General features: G+C 51.4%; 1 protein-coding gene across 1 annotated transcript in view; it reads left to right on the top strand.

Moving 5' to 3' along the window:
• The window catches only part of RAB6B (RAB6B, member RAS oncogene family), a 49,807-nt gene that overhangs the window by 22,049 nt on the left and 11,724 nt on the right, over positions 1–16,034 (top strand). The window contains exon 2 of the mRNA XM_045857223.1: positions 4,411–4,469. Coding sequence (XP_045713179.1) covers positions 4,411–4,469 — 59 coding nt within the window. The remainder of the gene's footprint in view (positions 1–4,410; positions 4,470–16,034) is intronic.

Genomic DNA, 16,034 nt, shown 5'->3' with positions numbered 1-16,034 from the left:
CCATGAGCAGAGATTTAAAAAAAAAAAAAGCTCGATAACGATTTGGCTGCTTATTTTTAATGAAATCCTGCTGGTAGAGCTGAGTTTTTGCTTTCAGAAAAAGCTCCGCTGTGCTGTCCTGGTGTCTCAGACTGTTGTATGAAGGGACTCGGGACAGTGTGACCTTGAGCACAGAGCTGTGTGGGAGGACCACTGTCTCAGAGAGGTGGTGGGGGCTGGTGGGAGGGCAGGAGGGACTCAGGGGAGCATCTCCTGCCCTTCCCACGCGCCTGCCCCTGTCTGAGCCACCAAATGCTCTGGCCCCTCTCGGGTCTCCCCTCGGCTAGGGCCCAGTGGTAGAGCCCAGGCAGGTGATGGCTCTTTGTGGTGAGACTGAGGGAGCAGCCAGGTGGATGGGCTGTGCAAGCTCACTGGCTCCAGCTTCCAGCACCTTCTCCTCAGTTGTGGGGAGAAGAAGGGGCAGCCACCCTTTAGAATGGAGAGGAGCTTGGCCCATGGCGGCCCTCTTACCAGCTCTGCTCCTTATGTGATGCCAGCCTACAGCCTGGGCATGGCGTGCAAGGAGCTCTTTTTAGTCAGCTCTGTCTCGGGGCCCTTGGGAGCCTCCCAGGGACAGGTGGAGGCCGCCTCTCCTGCATGCGTGTCACATGGCGTTGCCTGGGGTTTCCTCTGAGAGCTGGTCAGTCCCCTCCATACCAATGAATTCTGCCTTGGAGCCCTGGGGTCAAGGGTCAGGGTGGAGGGCCTGCAGTCGGACTTGTTCAAGTCAAGGATGGGAACAGGTCACGCCAACCACGTGCCCACAGTGAAGAGTGCAAATACACGCCACAGGGAAGGGTGAGCCAGTGAGGGAGGCCGAGCTGACAAGTTCAGAAGGGGTCCGAGCCACATTATCCTGGCAGCCTTGGAAATTGGAATGAGCAGGCTTGGGGATGCTCTGAGGCAGGGAAGAAGAGAAGTGAGAAAAACGGGCCTCAAAGAATAGTAAGAAATTCCCTTTTGCAGCAAATCAATAATGATCCGGTCGTCCAGTCTAGGACTCAACTGAGGTGCTGGACCTCAGGTGTTCAAACCTGCCTGCCTTCGCTTTGCAAGCCCTCCCTGTGCCCCACGGGGCAGCTCAGTTTCCAGTGTCTGACCTTCCAGATTGGACCGTGCACCACCCGCGTCGGGAGAGGCCTGTGGGGAGAGGCCCTCACCTGCAGCTGGTCCCAGGGAAAAGGTGCCTTGGCTTGCACGGGCTGTTCCCAGGAACTCCATGACATCCACAGTGATGACAATAGGCCTGGCAGGATCCTGAAACCCACTTTATCTCAAAGGTGGCAAGAAGGGGCAGAAATAGGAGCTCCATTCTTGGTCAGGCCACCTGATCCTGACCCCACTCAGCTCTGGCCCTGGGCCGGTAGCCGTCAGCTCATTCCCCCTTGTGTAAGACGGGGGTGATATGAATACCCACTTCAAGTTGAGGCCTAAACAGACAGGTGCTAAGGGCTCGGTACAGCATTGCTGCAAGCGTGGAATCCTGCAAGCCTCAGGCAGCAGGTGTCCCGACTCTTCTGTTTACTCCAGTCGTGTAATCTGCGCCTGGCACAGCCCCTGGCGTGTGCCTGGAACATGGCCGGCAAATACACCTGTTGCCCCTGATGGTTATTGTGGGAACATTCAGAAAATGTTGACTGTGGCCAGGACCCCACACCTGTTCCTCCTGCACAGTCCCATGGCTCTGGGAGGCTCAGAGGGACTGGCCCTGCTGAGCTCGGCCCGAAGTCCCATCCGCTCCGGGCTGCCAGAAGCAGATAGCTGTGGTGGAAAAGCAGGAGAGCCAGCGCCCGAAAATCCTCTGTTCTGCCTCTCCCCAATTCTTGGGACTTTCTTGGGACTTTCTCCTTTACCCTGCAAGCCAGTATTAGCCCACCGCCAATGGCTGTTGTCCCAAGAAGAGATGACTTGGCATTAGAAACCTTTGTAGGGATTTCTAAATTCTCACCTACTCCATGAACCTTCCGTTCTTTTGTGGCTTTTTGTGATCCCATCTCTTCTGCCTGTCTGCTCCGCTGCCCCAGGGAAAGTCCTGTTGGGAACCCCGCTCCCTGAGCTTTCCCCACAGGAGTAAGATGTGGAGTGTCACCACCTTGGGGAGTTACCAGTGGGCCCTCCATGCCTCTCTTCCTGAGGATCAGGCCGTAACTTTCCGTTGTCTCTTGGAAAAGGAGGAAGCTGTGCTCTCTCCAATTTTGTCTTCTTGCTGGCTCAGTGTTGCCCCACTTCTTACTCTGGGGTCCCCTCAGATGTTTCTAGCCAGGCCCCTCTGTGTGGGGAGCCCCCACTTCTCACCTTCATGTGAAATTTAAGGGGAGATTTAAAGCAGTTGGGAAGCACTTTGTAGGTTAAATGCCCATCAGGAGCTTTGCAAAGGACAGTCTGCAGATAAAGTCAAAAGAGACCTTAGGTGCATTATTGCTCACCCCAGAGATGTTGTCCTAGAAATGTGGCTCTTCTGACCCCTGCTGCTTACCACAGCCCACCCTGGCACCGCCCACCTGGTGTTTGCATCAAACTCCCCAGGGTTAAGGGCACAGTCCCCAACAAGCCTCGCCCCCACTTCAGATGCCAGCCACACTTCTGACCAACTGGCCATACCCCCAAGGGGTCCCATGACCCTTTTCAGTTACCATAATTCACCTGAACAACTCATAAAATCGGGACACTGCTCTACTTAAGATTACAGTTTTATTACAGAGGACACAGATCAGGAACAACCAAGCGAAGGGATGTGGTGGGCAAGGTCAGTACAGTAGTGGTGGTGGTATTGTTTTCAAATCTGATATTCTGAGAACTGCCTCAGCTGCATCAGTTACCCGCTACCTCCTTCCAGTTTTAAGCGTTTCCTGCGTGCCTGGCACTTTTATTCCTTACTTTATTTCTGTCACTGCCCTGTGAAGTCTTTGATGTTATTAGGTCCATTTTTAAATGAGGCATGGAGGTCTAGAGGGGCAGGGGCCACCCTGAAATGACACAGCTGAACAGGACCCCAACTAGGATTTGAGTCCAGCTAACCCATTCTGGGTCAAAGATGGAGCCACCTACGTGTGCCCCCTACTCAGTCCATCACATGTTGCCTCCAGCTAGAAGACAGCTGTCTTTCCGTCCCAGAGGTCAGCTGTCAGGGGATGGCTGCGCTTGTCTGCTACATGCTGCACTACTGAGTCTTCCAGCAAGGAAAAGGACCTTTCTCAGAGGAGCCCCATTGGGTTGCCCTGCTCCGTTCCAGTGGTGACCAACCAGCCACCCACCAGGCCCCCAGCCCACTCATACCCCATCCAAGAGTCGGGACTGGCAGAACGGAGAACTCTCAGGCGCTGGCTCCCCTGCTTGGCTTTTCCACTATGGTCGTCTGTTTCTGGCAGCCTGGAGCAGGAGGGACTGCAAGCCGAGCTCAGCGGGGCCAGTACCTCTGAGCCACCCAGGGCCATGGCGGTCTCGCTGCAGAAAAGCACTCTGAGCTGGGCCTGACCTCACAGATGTCCCTTTCTCACCCCTCCTCCCCTCCCAGACAATAGAAATGCTACTGTAGGCATGTCTGCTGCTGCCAGGCCCCAGGGGATCTGCACAGGTTAGGTCGGAAGCCAAGCCCTGCAGTTTGGGACATTAGTAGCGCTACTACTGGGATTCCCAAGTGACTTCCTGGCTCTCTTCGCCATCGCAGGGGTTCTCAGCTGGGGTGTTACCGCCAAGTAGAGGGCATTTGCAACTGTGGGGTGGGAAGTCCGGAGTTGTCACAACCACAGGGTCCAGTGAGATCCTGTGATGCCCGACACCCTGCAAGGAGCTGGACAGTCAGGCACACTCTATAAAATGTAGTCCTGCCCAGAGGGACACTGGGGAATGTCCCTTTTACTGCTGCTGCCTCCTGGGTCCCTAGAAAGCCACCGTCCTCAGCAGTCTCCAGCTGAGTGGATGAGAATTGAACCACCTGCCTCCATCGCAGCCTGTGACCAATGACAAGGCCATATTTCCAGGTGAATATGGGCCGGTGTGAGAGGAGCATCTGGCTTGTGCCCACTTGCTCTGATCTTCATGTGTGGCTCTTGCATCAGTTAGGCTCTTGTGGGTCAAGAAAGACCTGGACTTGGGTGGCAGGAAGTCATGGGGCAGGGAGAGGCCGCCTCTTGGGTGCCTGGCCAGAGCTTCCCTACAGCCCACCCGGTGTAGACTCCACCACCTTGCTCCGGGTGGAGCCCTCCAGACCCTCTCCCGGGTCTGCCTTTTATTTGTACTTCTGTTTTCACATCTCATCTTTCCCTCTGGGCTTTTTTGTTTTGTTCAATCTGTTTCCTTCACATGAAATGTGTTTAGAGGGAACTAGCTCAGGAGCCAAGGCTGACCCCCTCTCTTCTTCTTGTTTTGCAGTCGGGAAGACGTCTCTGATCACGAGATTCATGTACGACAGCTTCGACAACACATACCAGGTGAGGTCCTGGGGCCCGTTCCCTCACCACCCACGGCGTCTGCAGCCGTGACAGTTGCCTGGAGACCAAGCCGGCCTTTCTCCAGGGCTTGCTAATCCTGACAGGAGAGCAGAATGTTCCCGGAGCTCAGGGCCTTTGTTTTACCTCGAGGGAGCTTCCCACCTGTGTCCTGGACCCAGCCCAGCACAGACCCTGAGCCCTTCTAAAGATCCAAACCTTGGCCAAGGAAACGTGTTCCAGCAGGGAAAGGACACGTTTCAGTCTGTGTCACCTTGCTGCCCATGGGCAGGTCTAACCAGTACAGTGTTTGGTTACATGGGTGGGTCATCACACGGAGGAGGAGCAGCAAAATGCAAAATAATGGAGGTGACAGAGCAGTACTAGAACTTGCTCCTTGAGCATGGTCATGTTTGCTGGACCTCAGGCACGTGCGTGCACCTATGCTCACATGCACACGTGCACACACACAGATGCTAAGAAGTTGATGCGATGGACTTGTACTGCTTGTACTGTTATGGGCGGGAGGCTGGATGGAGTGACCTCTGACTGCTCACTCCCAGGGTGGTCTTGGGTCAACCAGTGGCTCAGAGGTGGTTCCAGGTGGCCCAAAGGCTGAACTCATGGGGGTCAGTAACATTTCACTTTCCTGCCACCACTGATGAGTAGGAGGTTTGTGCCAAGGAAGGGAATTCTCCCTGCCACTATAGCTTTTTGCAAAAAGTACCAACTTAAATCATTTTAAGAAAAAAGATATTGTTTTCTTCCCTAAATCAGAGACAAATGCTAATGCATTTTTCTGAGCTAGTGGGTTCTGTGAGGTACTGGTTCCATGGGATATTAGCAGGTGTTGTTTGAGAGAGAAAGGCGGGGAGGGAGGTTTAGTACTTGTGTGGATTTAGGGAACACTGCGGAACAACAGGAAGCCAGCTTTTCTGCCACAGACCTTCTCAGGGCCTTTACTGCATCAGTGCAGGGCTCTGTGCTGAAGGAGGGGTGTAGTGTGTGGGAGCTCCCAGATGTATCTGGTCATGGAATCTTTTTGTCACCGAGCCCTCAGAGGAGAGATATTTATAGAACACATGGGTACGGCTGGGCTAAGAGGTCCCTCTGCCTTCCTGGGCTGGCTGAGGCTGTGGAGCACCGCTCACTGCTGATTATAGTCGCGTGTCTTCCTCTGGAGCAGGCATCATCTTTGCCCCATAGACAGCCCCTCTTACTGCCTCTCTCTGACTTCCTACTCTTCTCTGCTCTCATCTGAAATGCCAGGTCACTAGTGGGCTTGGTAAGAGCTGATGCAAGGGTCAGAACATGAGGATCTGGGAGAGGAGCCCTGGGGGACATGCACAGCCCTGGGCACCAGCTTTGGGAAGGTGATGTCAGCCACACCATCTTCCTTGTGTCGTCCCCAGGCTGGGGCTTTGTGCCACCACAGCCTCACCAGAGGCCTCGCCTCCTCATAAGGGGAGTTCTGCTGCGTCAGTCTGTGTTTGGGATTCTAGTGAACCTGACTTCAGTTCTGGAGTCTGACTTAGTGTTCTGTGTGTGTGTGCATGAGAGAGAGAGCTCATGGATATTGTTTCAATTATTTGATGTATTTGAACATCAAGATATGTATAATGCCTCTTGCTGGTGTCCCGATGAGCAAGCACAGTGAGACTCTGGGCTGGTTGGTGCTCCTGGCAGTGGTGGATGGTAATCATGACCTTAGGGCCTTTGCAGTGACAGTCCTTGGCATGGACCAACTCCCTGTGGTGTGCGAGTCCCTCAAAATCTCAGCCCACCACCATCTCCAGTTTCATCTCCCACTGCTCACTGCTTGTGCCACAGGCCATGGTCCGGTGGGCCTGCTGCTCCCCACACCATGACGCTGTTCCAGCTCTGCACTGTGGCTCACGGTATTGCCGCTGCCGGAATGCCTTTCCTTCTCCTTTGCTGTGAAACATCTTCCTACTCATCAAGGCTCAGAGCACATGTTTGCCTGTGTTCCACCCCCCTCCATTGCTCCCTGTCCCCAGCACGCTGTCCTAGGGGCTCATTTAGCCTCCTGACTCTACAGGAACTGCTATGTGCTCTGGCTCCCAGTTAGGCTCCGGGCTTGGCTGAGCCCACAACCCCTCGGATCCACCACTGCATTCATCTGCCCAGCACAGGCAATGGCCATAGCCGGGGTCAGTGCCTGTTGATACCAAAGTGGCTTGAAGAGGTGCTGTCCACCTTGGCTTTAGACCCCACCTGCCTAAGAGGCCACAGGGACCCCCTGTCCATGTAGGGAGAAGGGGAGAAAACCCAGAGGGAAGCAGGTGCCCTTATGCAGGTTTTTCTGCCTTATTTCCCCAGCAGGCAGTTTCTTTCCCAGTACCCTTTAATATGGTAATTAGGCTAGGAAGCTGGGGCTTCAATTCTGTGCCTACACAGGCTCATCTTAATGAATTCTCTGGAGATAGAAAGGGGGAAATGCTATTTTGTTTGTTTTTCTTAACATTATGGCAGAGACATCTGGGAAGCAGACAAGATCTCCAAGGGCTCTGGGGGATGTCCCTAGTTGCCCCCTAGTTACTACTCCCAGCCACCCCCACAAACATCCTGCCCATCGGCCAGTACAGCCCAGCAGAGCCCCCACCACCCACCTCGACCAGCTGAGGTGCCCAGACAGTTACCAGAACGAGTCACCCCTCCCTCCTTCCCATCCTTCCTGTGCGCCTCTGGCTCTGTCTCTGTCTCCTGTCCCCTCCCTCACTCGCTCATTCTGACTTCAGATGTTTGTCAAGCGCTCACTGGTGTGGAGGACAGTAGGGGAAAATTACCTGAATCTGTAAGAATCTGTCCCGCGCGTCAGCCCTGCCTGGAGGGCAGAGTGGGTTTGGCCTCATCTGGGTGGCAGTCAGCAAGTCCTCCCTCCGCCTGGGGTTGAACATGCCTGCGTCCCTGAGGGTCTGGCATGAGGACCCATCCATGCAGAGCTGGGTGTCCCTGTTAGACCTCTCGGGGGTCCTGTCCACCTGGCAGGCCCTGGGGAGATGCCACCTTGTCAGCCTGCGGAGCCCTGGAGAGCAGATCTTCTGCTGCTCCCTGCCTGGCCCTCCCTTCTCCACACACATCTTGCTCTCCTCTTAGCACGTGCCTTCCCAGCCTCTCGCCACCCCACCCATCACCCCATCTAAATCCACGCCACAATTCTATTGTATAAACCACCAAGTAAGAAATTGCGTTCAAAATTTGCTATAGAAGACACCTTCTGCACAGTGTCTTGCACAGTGATGAGACTTGAGCCCCTGTGTGTGCCAGGCCCCCTCCCCTCCCATAGGCCAGTGAAGCACACCTGCAGGCTTGGCCCTTGGGCCACCTGCCTGAAATGCGCTACAGCCATAGTGGGTGGTCTCAGGCCCCTGCAGGTGGCCGCTAGGAGTGGGAAGAGAGGATTTGGAAGCAGCACTCTTCTGGGGTCCCTCATGGGTCCCCTATATTTGGCTGGGAGATTCATAGGCCCACTCAGACATTAGTATTTTTAAAATCTCAGCAGTGATTGAGATAAACATAGAGCCAAAGCTGAAACCACTGGTCATCCCTGGACCTTCTGCCACAGCACAAGTTAGGAGAGCAGCCGAGTGGGCTGCGCCCAGGAGAGGGCCCGGCCTGCTGGAACCTGCCCCGCTGCTGCCAGAGTGGAGGAGCGTCTCTGAGGACCCTGGAGCTGTGCCTGCACCGGGCACTTCCAGGTCCCATGGAGCCTCCCGGAAGGGAACAGGATGGCTGAGTCCTTGGAGCCCTCACAAGTCAAGTAAGGGGTTGCCTGAGGAGCTCTCTCCCCTCCCAACCTGCCGGCTCTCCCTGAGGCTTTCCTTTCTGACCCCCTGGGTCTCTGTTAGTTTCCTGGGGCTGCCGTAGAAATTACCACAAACCGAGTGGCTTAAAACAACAGATATTACTCTCTCACAATTCTAGAGACCGGAAGTTGGAGTCAAGAGCATCAGAGCTACCTTCCCTCCAAAGGCGCTCGGGGAGAGTCTTTCCTTGCCGCTCCCAGCTTCTGGGGGCTGCAGAGCTCTGCCTCCTGCCTCTGTCTTCACGTGGCCTTCTCTTCGTGTCTCTGTGTCCTCTACTCCAAGGACACCAAGCACCGGACTTAGGGGTCCATCCTGAATCCAGGATGGTTTTTCATCATAAGATCCTTAACTAATTACATCCACAAAGATCCTTTTTCCAAAAATGTCACATTCTGAGGTGCTAGGTGGACAGAATTTGGGGGGACACTCTTCAACCCCTTCCTGGGCCCTAGCACCTCCCAGTCTGATCCCATGGGGGACCACACTCTCTGGCCAGGCCTCACAGTGGCCTGCTCCCACCTCACCTCCCAGCATGGACCCCTGCAGGCTTCCAGGCCCCTCTGAGGAAGCCGTTTCTACAGGACCACATCTCCGCAGTATGTCATTTTGTTTGTTCTACAAGGTTTTTTGTTTGTTTGTTTTAAAATGTTTATTGATCTTAGAGAAGAAGGAGGGGAAAGAGAAAGAGAAAGAAAAACATCAATGTGAGAGAGAAACTGGGGATCGAACCTGCAACCTAGGCATGTACCCTGACTGGGAATCGAATCCTCAGCCTTTTGGTGTATGGGATGATGCTCCAACCCACTGAGCCACCCCGGCCAGGGCTCTCACAAGGTTTTTAAAAATGATCAGATGTTTTTTTCTGTAACATTGTAAGTTGATTTAATAGAATAAATAGGTTTACTGAGGCCTGGTCATCAACTCTGCAGCCCATCCCTCTACCCTCCAGCCCCCAGAGCAGTATCTGTCTCCACCCCAACGATTCAGCCCTACATTGTGGGGTTGGCCTTACAGAGGAGCTGGGCTCCAGCTGGGCCACAGCAACACATCCCAGGTGCTCAGGGAGGGGCATTTGTGAGGAGTCATGGTATGCAGAGAGCAGTGCTTTATCCTGTGTGGGGTTTGATGCTCTGAACTCTTTTCAGGGCAGCAGGTTCTACCGATAGTTGTCCAGCCAGACTCAGGCACACAGTCCGGGGGTTGCCAGGCTTGGGGAGCCAAGCCTCACACCTGAAATGCCCCACGTTGCCTTTGCTGGTGGGCTTGAAGAGGGGTTCAGTGAGGAAAAAGGGCCTGGGTATGGGTCAAGCCTGAACATCCTCCTTGAATACACACCCACACACTCATGCACGCTGGTCTCTGGTCCTCTCCCCTGCTGAAGCCAGGGAATAGGAGAGGCATGGGGCTTTGGGAAATAAGATACTGAGCGCCTTTTTGTTGGTGGGCCAGTGCAAGGAAATGAGTGAGCCTTCACAGAGCCCACAGCAGTGAGGAGACAACCAGGGGAGAGGGGTCCCTCTGATGGGTGTGGGGAGCTGCCTGGTGCTTCTCCTTAAAGAGGAGATGCAGTTAGACCAGAGACAATGGGTCAGTGCACAGAGTCCAGAGGAGAAATGTGCCTGAGTGCTGGTCAGCTTGGCGGCATGACTCTGCCCTCAGAGACCCACTAGGGCAGCAGTCCCCAGCCTTTTTGGCCCCAGGAACTGGTTCTGTGGAAGACAGTGTTTTCACAGAAGGGGGTAGGGGAGACAGGAGGCGGAGCTCAAGCAGTAATGTTGCCAGAAGCTTTGCCTATTGGCTCGTCACTCACCTCCTGCTGTGCAGCCAGGTTCCTAACAGGCCACTGCCTGGCCTGCGGTTGGGGAGCCCTGCACTAGGGCCCTGCCAGTCATCCAAGTGCTCCCTGTAAAGCATTTACCTGGTCCAGGACAGAGGGCAGACCTGCCTTTGCTCTGACATCCTTTCCTCCCTCCTCCCCTCTGCCTTCCTCTCCCTCTCTTTTGATGAATATATACAAGTTAGGAGTATGGTCACCTAGTACAGAAAGCTGACTAGTGGTGGCTTAAACAAAGGAAGGTTTTGGTTCCCCAGGTGCAAGAAGTCACGGTGAGACCCGAGGTGGCACAACTGTGCAGTGATGCCATCAGACGCCAGGCCCTTGCTCTCATTCTGTTCTGCCTTCTGCGGTGTGGGTTCTCGTCTCCATGCAGGCTGGCTGTCGCTGCTGCAGATGTCACCTCTGCATCCCAGGCAGAAAAAGAAAGCAAGAGCTTCCCTAGAATACCCTCTCCCTCCAGCAGTGGTTTATGTCTTATTGGCCAGGACTTAGTCACACCATCATCCTTAGCCTCTAAAGAGGCTGGGAAAGCAGAAGTTTGCTTTTATGGTCTTTATAGTCTCTAAATAAGGGAGGGAGTAAGAGGTTGCCAATGGATGAGTGAGTTGGATAATGAGTGAGTCCCCCAGTAGCACCTGCTACATTTCATAAGTTAAATGGACCCATGATGCAATTCTCTGCCCCACATTTTAGTAATCCTTCCTCATTTACTTTGTAGGTTATACTTAGGGAGCTCTTAGACAACCTTAAAAGACCACCACCTGGAGAATCTTTGCTCTATTTGTTAAGGACAAGTCTTGTATACTTGGATCCATATGTGACCCTACAGGAGACCTCTCTTGGAGTTTCAGGCCACACACCCAGGGGTATCTGTGGCCTTTGAAGGGATTTTGATGATATTTAACCCCTTATTTAAAGTTGGAAGGTGTATATTGTTTGGTTGATGTTTCAGACCACAGTCAGGAAATAAAAGGGCAATCACTAAGTATTTAATTGGGGGTTGATTAGCATAAGCCACCTCCACTAAGAGGAAAGTGGCCACCGGGACTGAAGGTATCTGAAAGAGCCTGGGTACCTTCACCGTGGCCTCAGGAGCTCATGCCTCCTCCCCCAGAGCACCTAGCTGCTGGTGAGGACAGCCCCTGCCCGTCATGTTTCCAGAGGCCACTGTCTCCACCCCCAGCAGTACTTGCCAGTCTGAATCCTTAAGTTTTGCCAACTTCATCTGCATGCTAATTTTCATGACTTTACCCTGCTACTTTCATCTAATGGTTGGTGGTGTGGAACACAAACATCAACTTCTTTGTCAAGGGCCTGTCAGGCCCAGCTGCTTTCTGCTGCTTAAGGAAGCTTCCCCAGCCGTGGACCAAGGCCTGGCCAAGACTAAAACAAGACACACATACACTCCTTTTAATGATTTCCTGAGAAGAGAGTCTTGAGTCAATTTATGCAAATCACCATGCAAATTTCCACTGCAGACTTTATTACTGTGTCTTGTCAGAATGTGGATACAAAATATATTTCATAATAAACGCACATAACAAAGAAGATTTCAACAAGTGCCTCAGGGAACATCTTTCCTTGGGGATCCACTAGGCCAATGAAAGCTTTTGTGCAAAGGGAAGCATGTAATGTACTAGTCTGCACTATGTGTCTGAGCCCCTGTTGACACCATTTAATGCCACCTTCAGAAGATAAATGTGGCTGTGGCTATGAAATCTGTGCTTGCCGAGTTCCTCATGTTTTGTATAAAATGAAGTACCTGCCATTTTCCATTAGTAGTACGTTTGCAAGCAAAATGATATTAAAGGAATAAGTTAGCATTGTCAGGTTTTGGGCAATCTAATCACAGCAGGGTGCAGGCCAGCCTCCTCAGAGGGGCATCAGGCAATATAGGGGCTCATGAAGCACAGCTGAGGGGGGCAGGGGAGGACCGTGGGGATTGCACAATAGCAGGAGAGGCCCCATAGTCAAGCCTGCTGCTCATGTTGTTTTGATCCTCTTTACATCCCTGTGGCATGGTTACCAGCAAGAACAACTTACTCCTTATTTAATAAGTGGAAATGAAGTACAAAGAATGAATGCGTCAGTTGAGACTGCAAGGCAAGCTAGAAGTGGAGTGTCTCCTCTAGAACTCACATCTTTGAGAGTCAGTCTTTCCTGAAGCTCTGGGAACACTAGGATGCTAATAAGAATTATAAGCACACTTCCGGTCAAGATGGTGGCATCAGTAAACACCATGCTTGCCTCCTTGCACAACCTCATCAAAATTACAGCTGAACTATAGAATAACCATCATTCAGAAACTGTCCAAAATCAAGCTGAATGAAAGTCCTAAAACTATGGAATTAAAGAAGAAACCACATCAAGACTGGTAGGATGGACTGAGACTTGGAGTGGGCTGGTTCCACACCCATGTGCAACAGATATAAATGGCGAGGAGTATCTCAGGAGCAAGGGGTCCAAGCCCCACACCAGGTCCCCCAGATCAAGGTTCCAGTGCCAGAAAGACAAATCCCCTTAACTTCTGGCTGTTAAAACCAGCAGGGATTGAAGTGGTGGAAGACAGAAACTTCCTGATTCCCAGGCAGGTCCTTTTAAAGGGACCATGCACAGACTTACTCAGATTCAATTCCTCTCAGCTCCAACACAGGGGAAGCAGATTGAAAGGCACCAGAGACATAGGGGAGGAACTGAATTGTCTGGCATCAGGGCGAGAGCTGGGGGGTAGCTTTCTCCCAGATAGAAGTGCTGGCAGAGGCCATTGTTCCTTTTCTGAGCTTTCCCCACACAGAGCCAAGAGCCAGAAGGCAGGTAGGCACCATATCTGAGATTCTATGAACCTGGCTCACACTATTTGTCCCACCCTGGTGATTCCCTGAGGCTCTACCCGACCCAATTTTCTGGCCCACCCACGCTGTTTCCAGTGGCTTTTCCATATGAGTGGTTTGTCTTGGCCCATGTTTCAGATTTTCCTAAATTCTCTCAAACAAGCAGCAACTGGCTTAAGCAAGCCCCATACCTCTTGCTAAGTTGCCCTAGGCCTTGAATCACAGCTTGGAAACACCTGGGCACTGTCAAGCCCAGCACAAGTAGCAACCATCTGTAGATCGCTTTGAAGCTTATGCCGTGTGACCCTGGACAGATGGGTGATGGGTGATCTTGGATGTACCAACAGCAATCAAGGCTCGACTACAACAGGAGGGTGTACACAGCCCACACAGTGGGTGTACCTTGAGTACCCAGCTTGGGTAGTAGGGGAGGCTGTGCCACTGTACCCTATAGGACACATACTACATTATGCCATTCTACCAAGCCTGGAAGACATAGCTCTAACCTAATACATAGAAACAAACACAAGGAGGCTGTCAAAATAAGGTGGTAAAAAACATGGCCCAAATGAAAGTACAAAACAAAACTCCAGAAAAAGAACCAAACAAAATGGAGAGAAGCCATCCTTTAGATGCAGAATTCAAAACACTGGTTATGAGGATGCTGAATGAATTTAGTGAGAACCTCAACAGCAACAAAAAGATTCAATCAGAAACAAAGGATACACTAATTGAAATAAAGAACAATTTATAGGGAATCAGCAGTGCAGTGGATGAAGCCAAGAATCAAATCAATGATTTGGAATATAAGAAGCAAAAAAGCAAATAAACCCCCCAAAACAATGTAAGAACTGCAAGAAGAAAAAAGAATCCAAAAAAATGAGGATAATGTAAGGAGCCTCTGGGACAACTTCAGGTGTTACCAACATTTGTATCATGGGGGTGCCAGAAGGATAAGAGAAAGCAAGAAGTTGGAAATCTATTTGAAAAAAATAATGACAAAAAACTTTCCTAACTTGGGTAAGGAAATAGACGAATAAGTCCAGGAAGCACAGAGAGTCCCAAACAAGATGAACCCAAAGAGGCCCACACCAAGACACATCACAATTAAAATGCCAAAGATTAAATACAGAGAAAGAATCTTAAAAGCAGCAAGAGAAAAGCAGTTAGTTACCTACAAGGGAGTTTCCATAAGACTGTAAGCTGATTTCTCAAAGAAACTTTGCAGGCTAGAAGGCATTGGCAAGAAATGTCCAAAGTGATGAAAAGCAAAGACCTACAACCAAGATTACTGTACCCAGCAAAGCTATCACTTAGAAGCACGGATAAAGAGCTTCCCAGACAAGAAAAAGCTGAAGTTCCTTACCACCAAGCCCTTATTTTATGAAATGTTAAAGGGACTTATCTAAGAAAAAGAAGATAAAAAAAAACATGTGTAGTAAAATGATAGCAAACTCACAATTATTAACAACCACACCTAAAACAAAACCAAAAGAAACTAAGCAAACAACTAGAACAGGAACAGAACCACAGAAATGGAGATCACATGGAGGGTTAGCAACAGGGGAGGGGGAGGAGGAGAGAGGGGGAAAAGGTATGGAGAATAAGTAGCATGGACAATAGGTAGAAAATAGACAGGGGGAGGGCAAGAATAGTAGGGGAAATGTAGAAGCTAAAGAACTTATGACACATGGACATGAACTAAAGGGGGGGAATGTGGATGGGAGAGGGTGTACAGGGTGGAGGGGAGTGAAGGGGGGAAATGGGACAACTGTAATAGCATAATCAATAAAATGTATTATTTAAAAAAAAGAAATCAAGCAGAAGCAAGGTCCTGCTCCTCCTAGAGCCTGAGCTGTACTAGTCATTTCCATCTGTCATGGTCCACAGGTCTGTGTGCTAATCTTAGCTCCTCCACAGGTTGGAAGTTCAAGGCTGGATCTTGAATTCTGAATGATATTAACCATGAGGAAGGGCATTTCCAGGGGAGGATCAGCTCCTTATGGACAGGGCCAGGGCTTGTTCTGCTCTGTATCTAATGTGTAGTAAGCATTTGAGAATGAGTAAACGAATGAGTGTTAATTACTGTTGGCCAGAAAGGAGCTGCCCAGGGTACGGCCACCTTCTTTCTCCCTGCAGACGTGGCCTGTCTGGGAGAAGCGGGCTCCTGCCAGCAGTCGGCAGTCCTGGGGGACCATCTGCTTGTGCCTCGTGTCTGGAAATAGAGATGATGCCAAGGAGCTAGACGTTTTCTGGTAACCAAGGCCCAGCCAAGGCCATCATAAAATTTCTTGTTTCTGTTCTGTTCTGTTTCTTAGAGGGCTGATTTTTCTTGTTGTTGTTGTTGTTAACATGCAAATGAATTTCCTCTCAAGTGGACTCTGCTGAGTTATCATGGCTAATGATCATCAGATTCTGGCAATAGGGAGCCAGACAGGATGTGACCTCCCTGCAAACTCAGTGACAGCTTCAGACCATGGTGACAGCTTTAGAAGTGAAAGGATTCTAGGAAGCTAGAATCACAAGCAGGGTCTGTGTAACCAGGGAGACGTGGACCATACCCTGCCTCTGCCACCACCACTTGTGGGACTTTGGTCCTGTGTGAGCCTTGATTTCTTCACCCATGAATAGCATCTTCTGCATGCATGAGCATCTCCCTCTGTCACCCGGAGCAGGGCACCCGCCCTTCCTCCTGGGTGCCAGAGCCTTCCCAGACTGATTGCAGCTCAAGCACAAAGGCCAGGCAGTGGTTGTTATCTCTGGGCTTGTCTGGGATTCTGATTCCCAGACCAACACCCCAGAGATGGTGCTTCTGTCCACCTGGGTGGCAGGAACTTGCATTTTACGGATCCTGCTGTGATCCTGAAGCAACTGGTCTTCGCACTGCATATTGGGAATCACTGGCTGTGGGAGGGATCTTTGCAGGTTAGTGGTTAAACTGTTCAATAAGGGGCCCTGAAGCCAACCTGAGAGCTCAGAAGATTACTTGCGGAGGAGCAGAACCTTGAACTCTGCATAGGCACTGACCATGTGAAAGCATTCCAGGGGAGGGAACAGCGTGGCAAGAGGCACA

The sequence above is a fragment of the Phyllostomus hastatus genome, unplaced genomic scaffold (genome assembly GCF_019186645.2).
Source record: "Phyllostomus hastatus isolate PE091 unplaced genomic scaffold, TTU_PhHast_1.1 phas_scaffold_129, whole genome shotgun sequence".
Taxonomy (NCBI): Eukaryota; Metazoa; Chordata; class Mammalia; order Chiroptera; family Phyllostomidae; genus Phyllostomus; species Phyllostomus hastatus.
The sequence above is the reverse complement of the archived record's forward strand: the minus strand, read 5'-3'. Positions and strand labels throughout refer to the sequence as shown.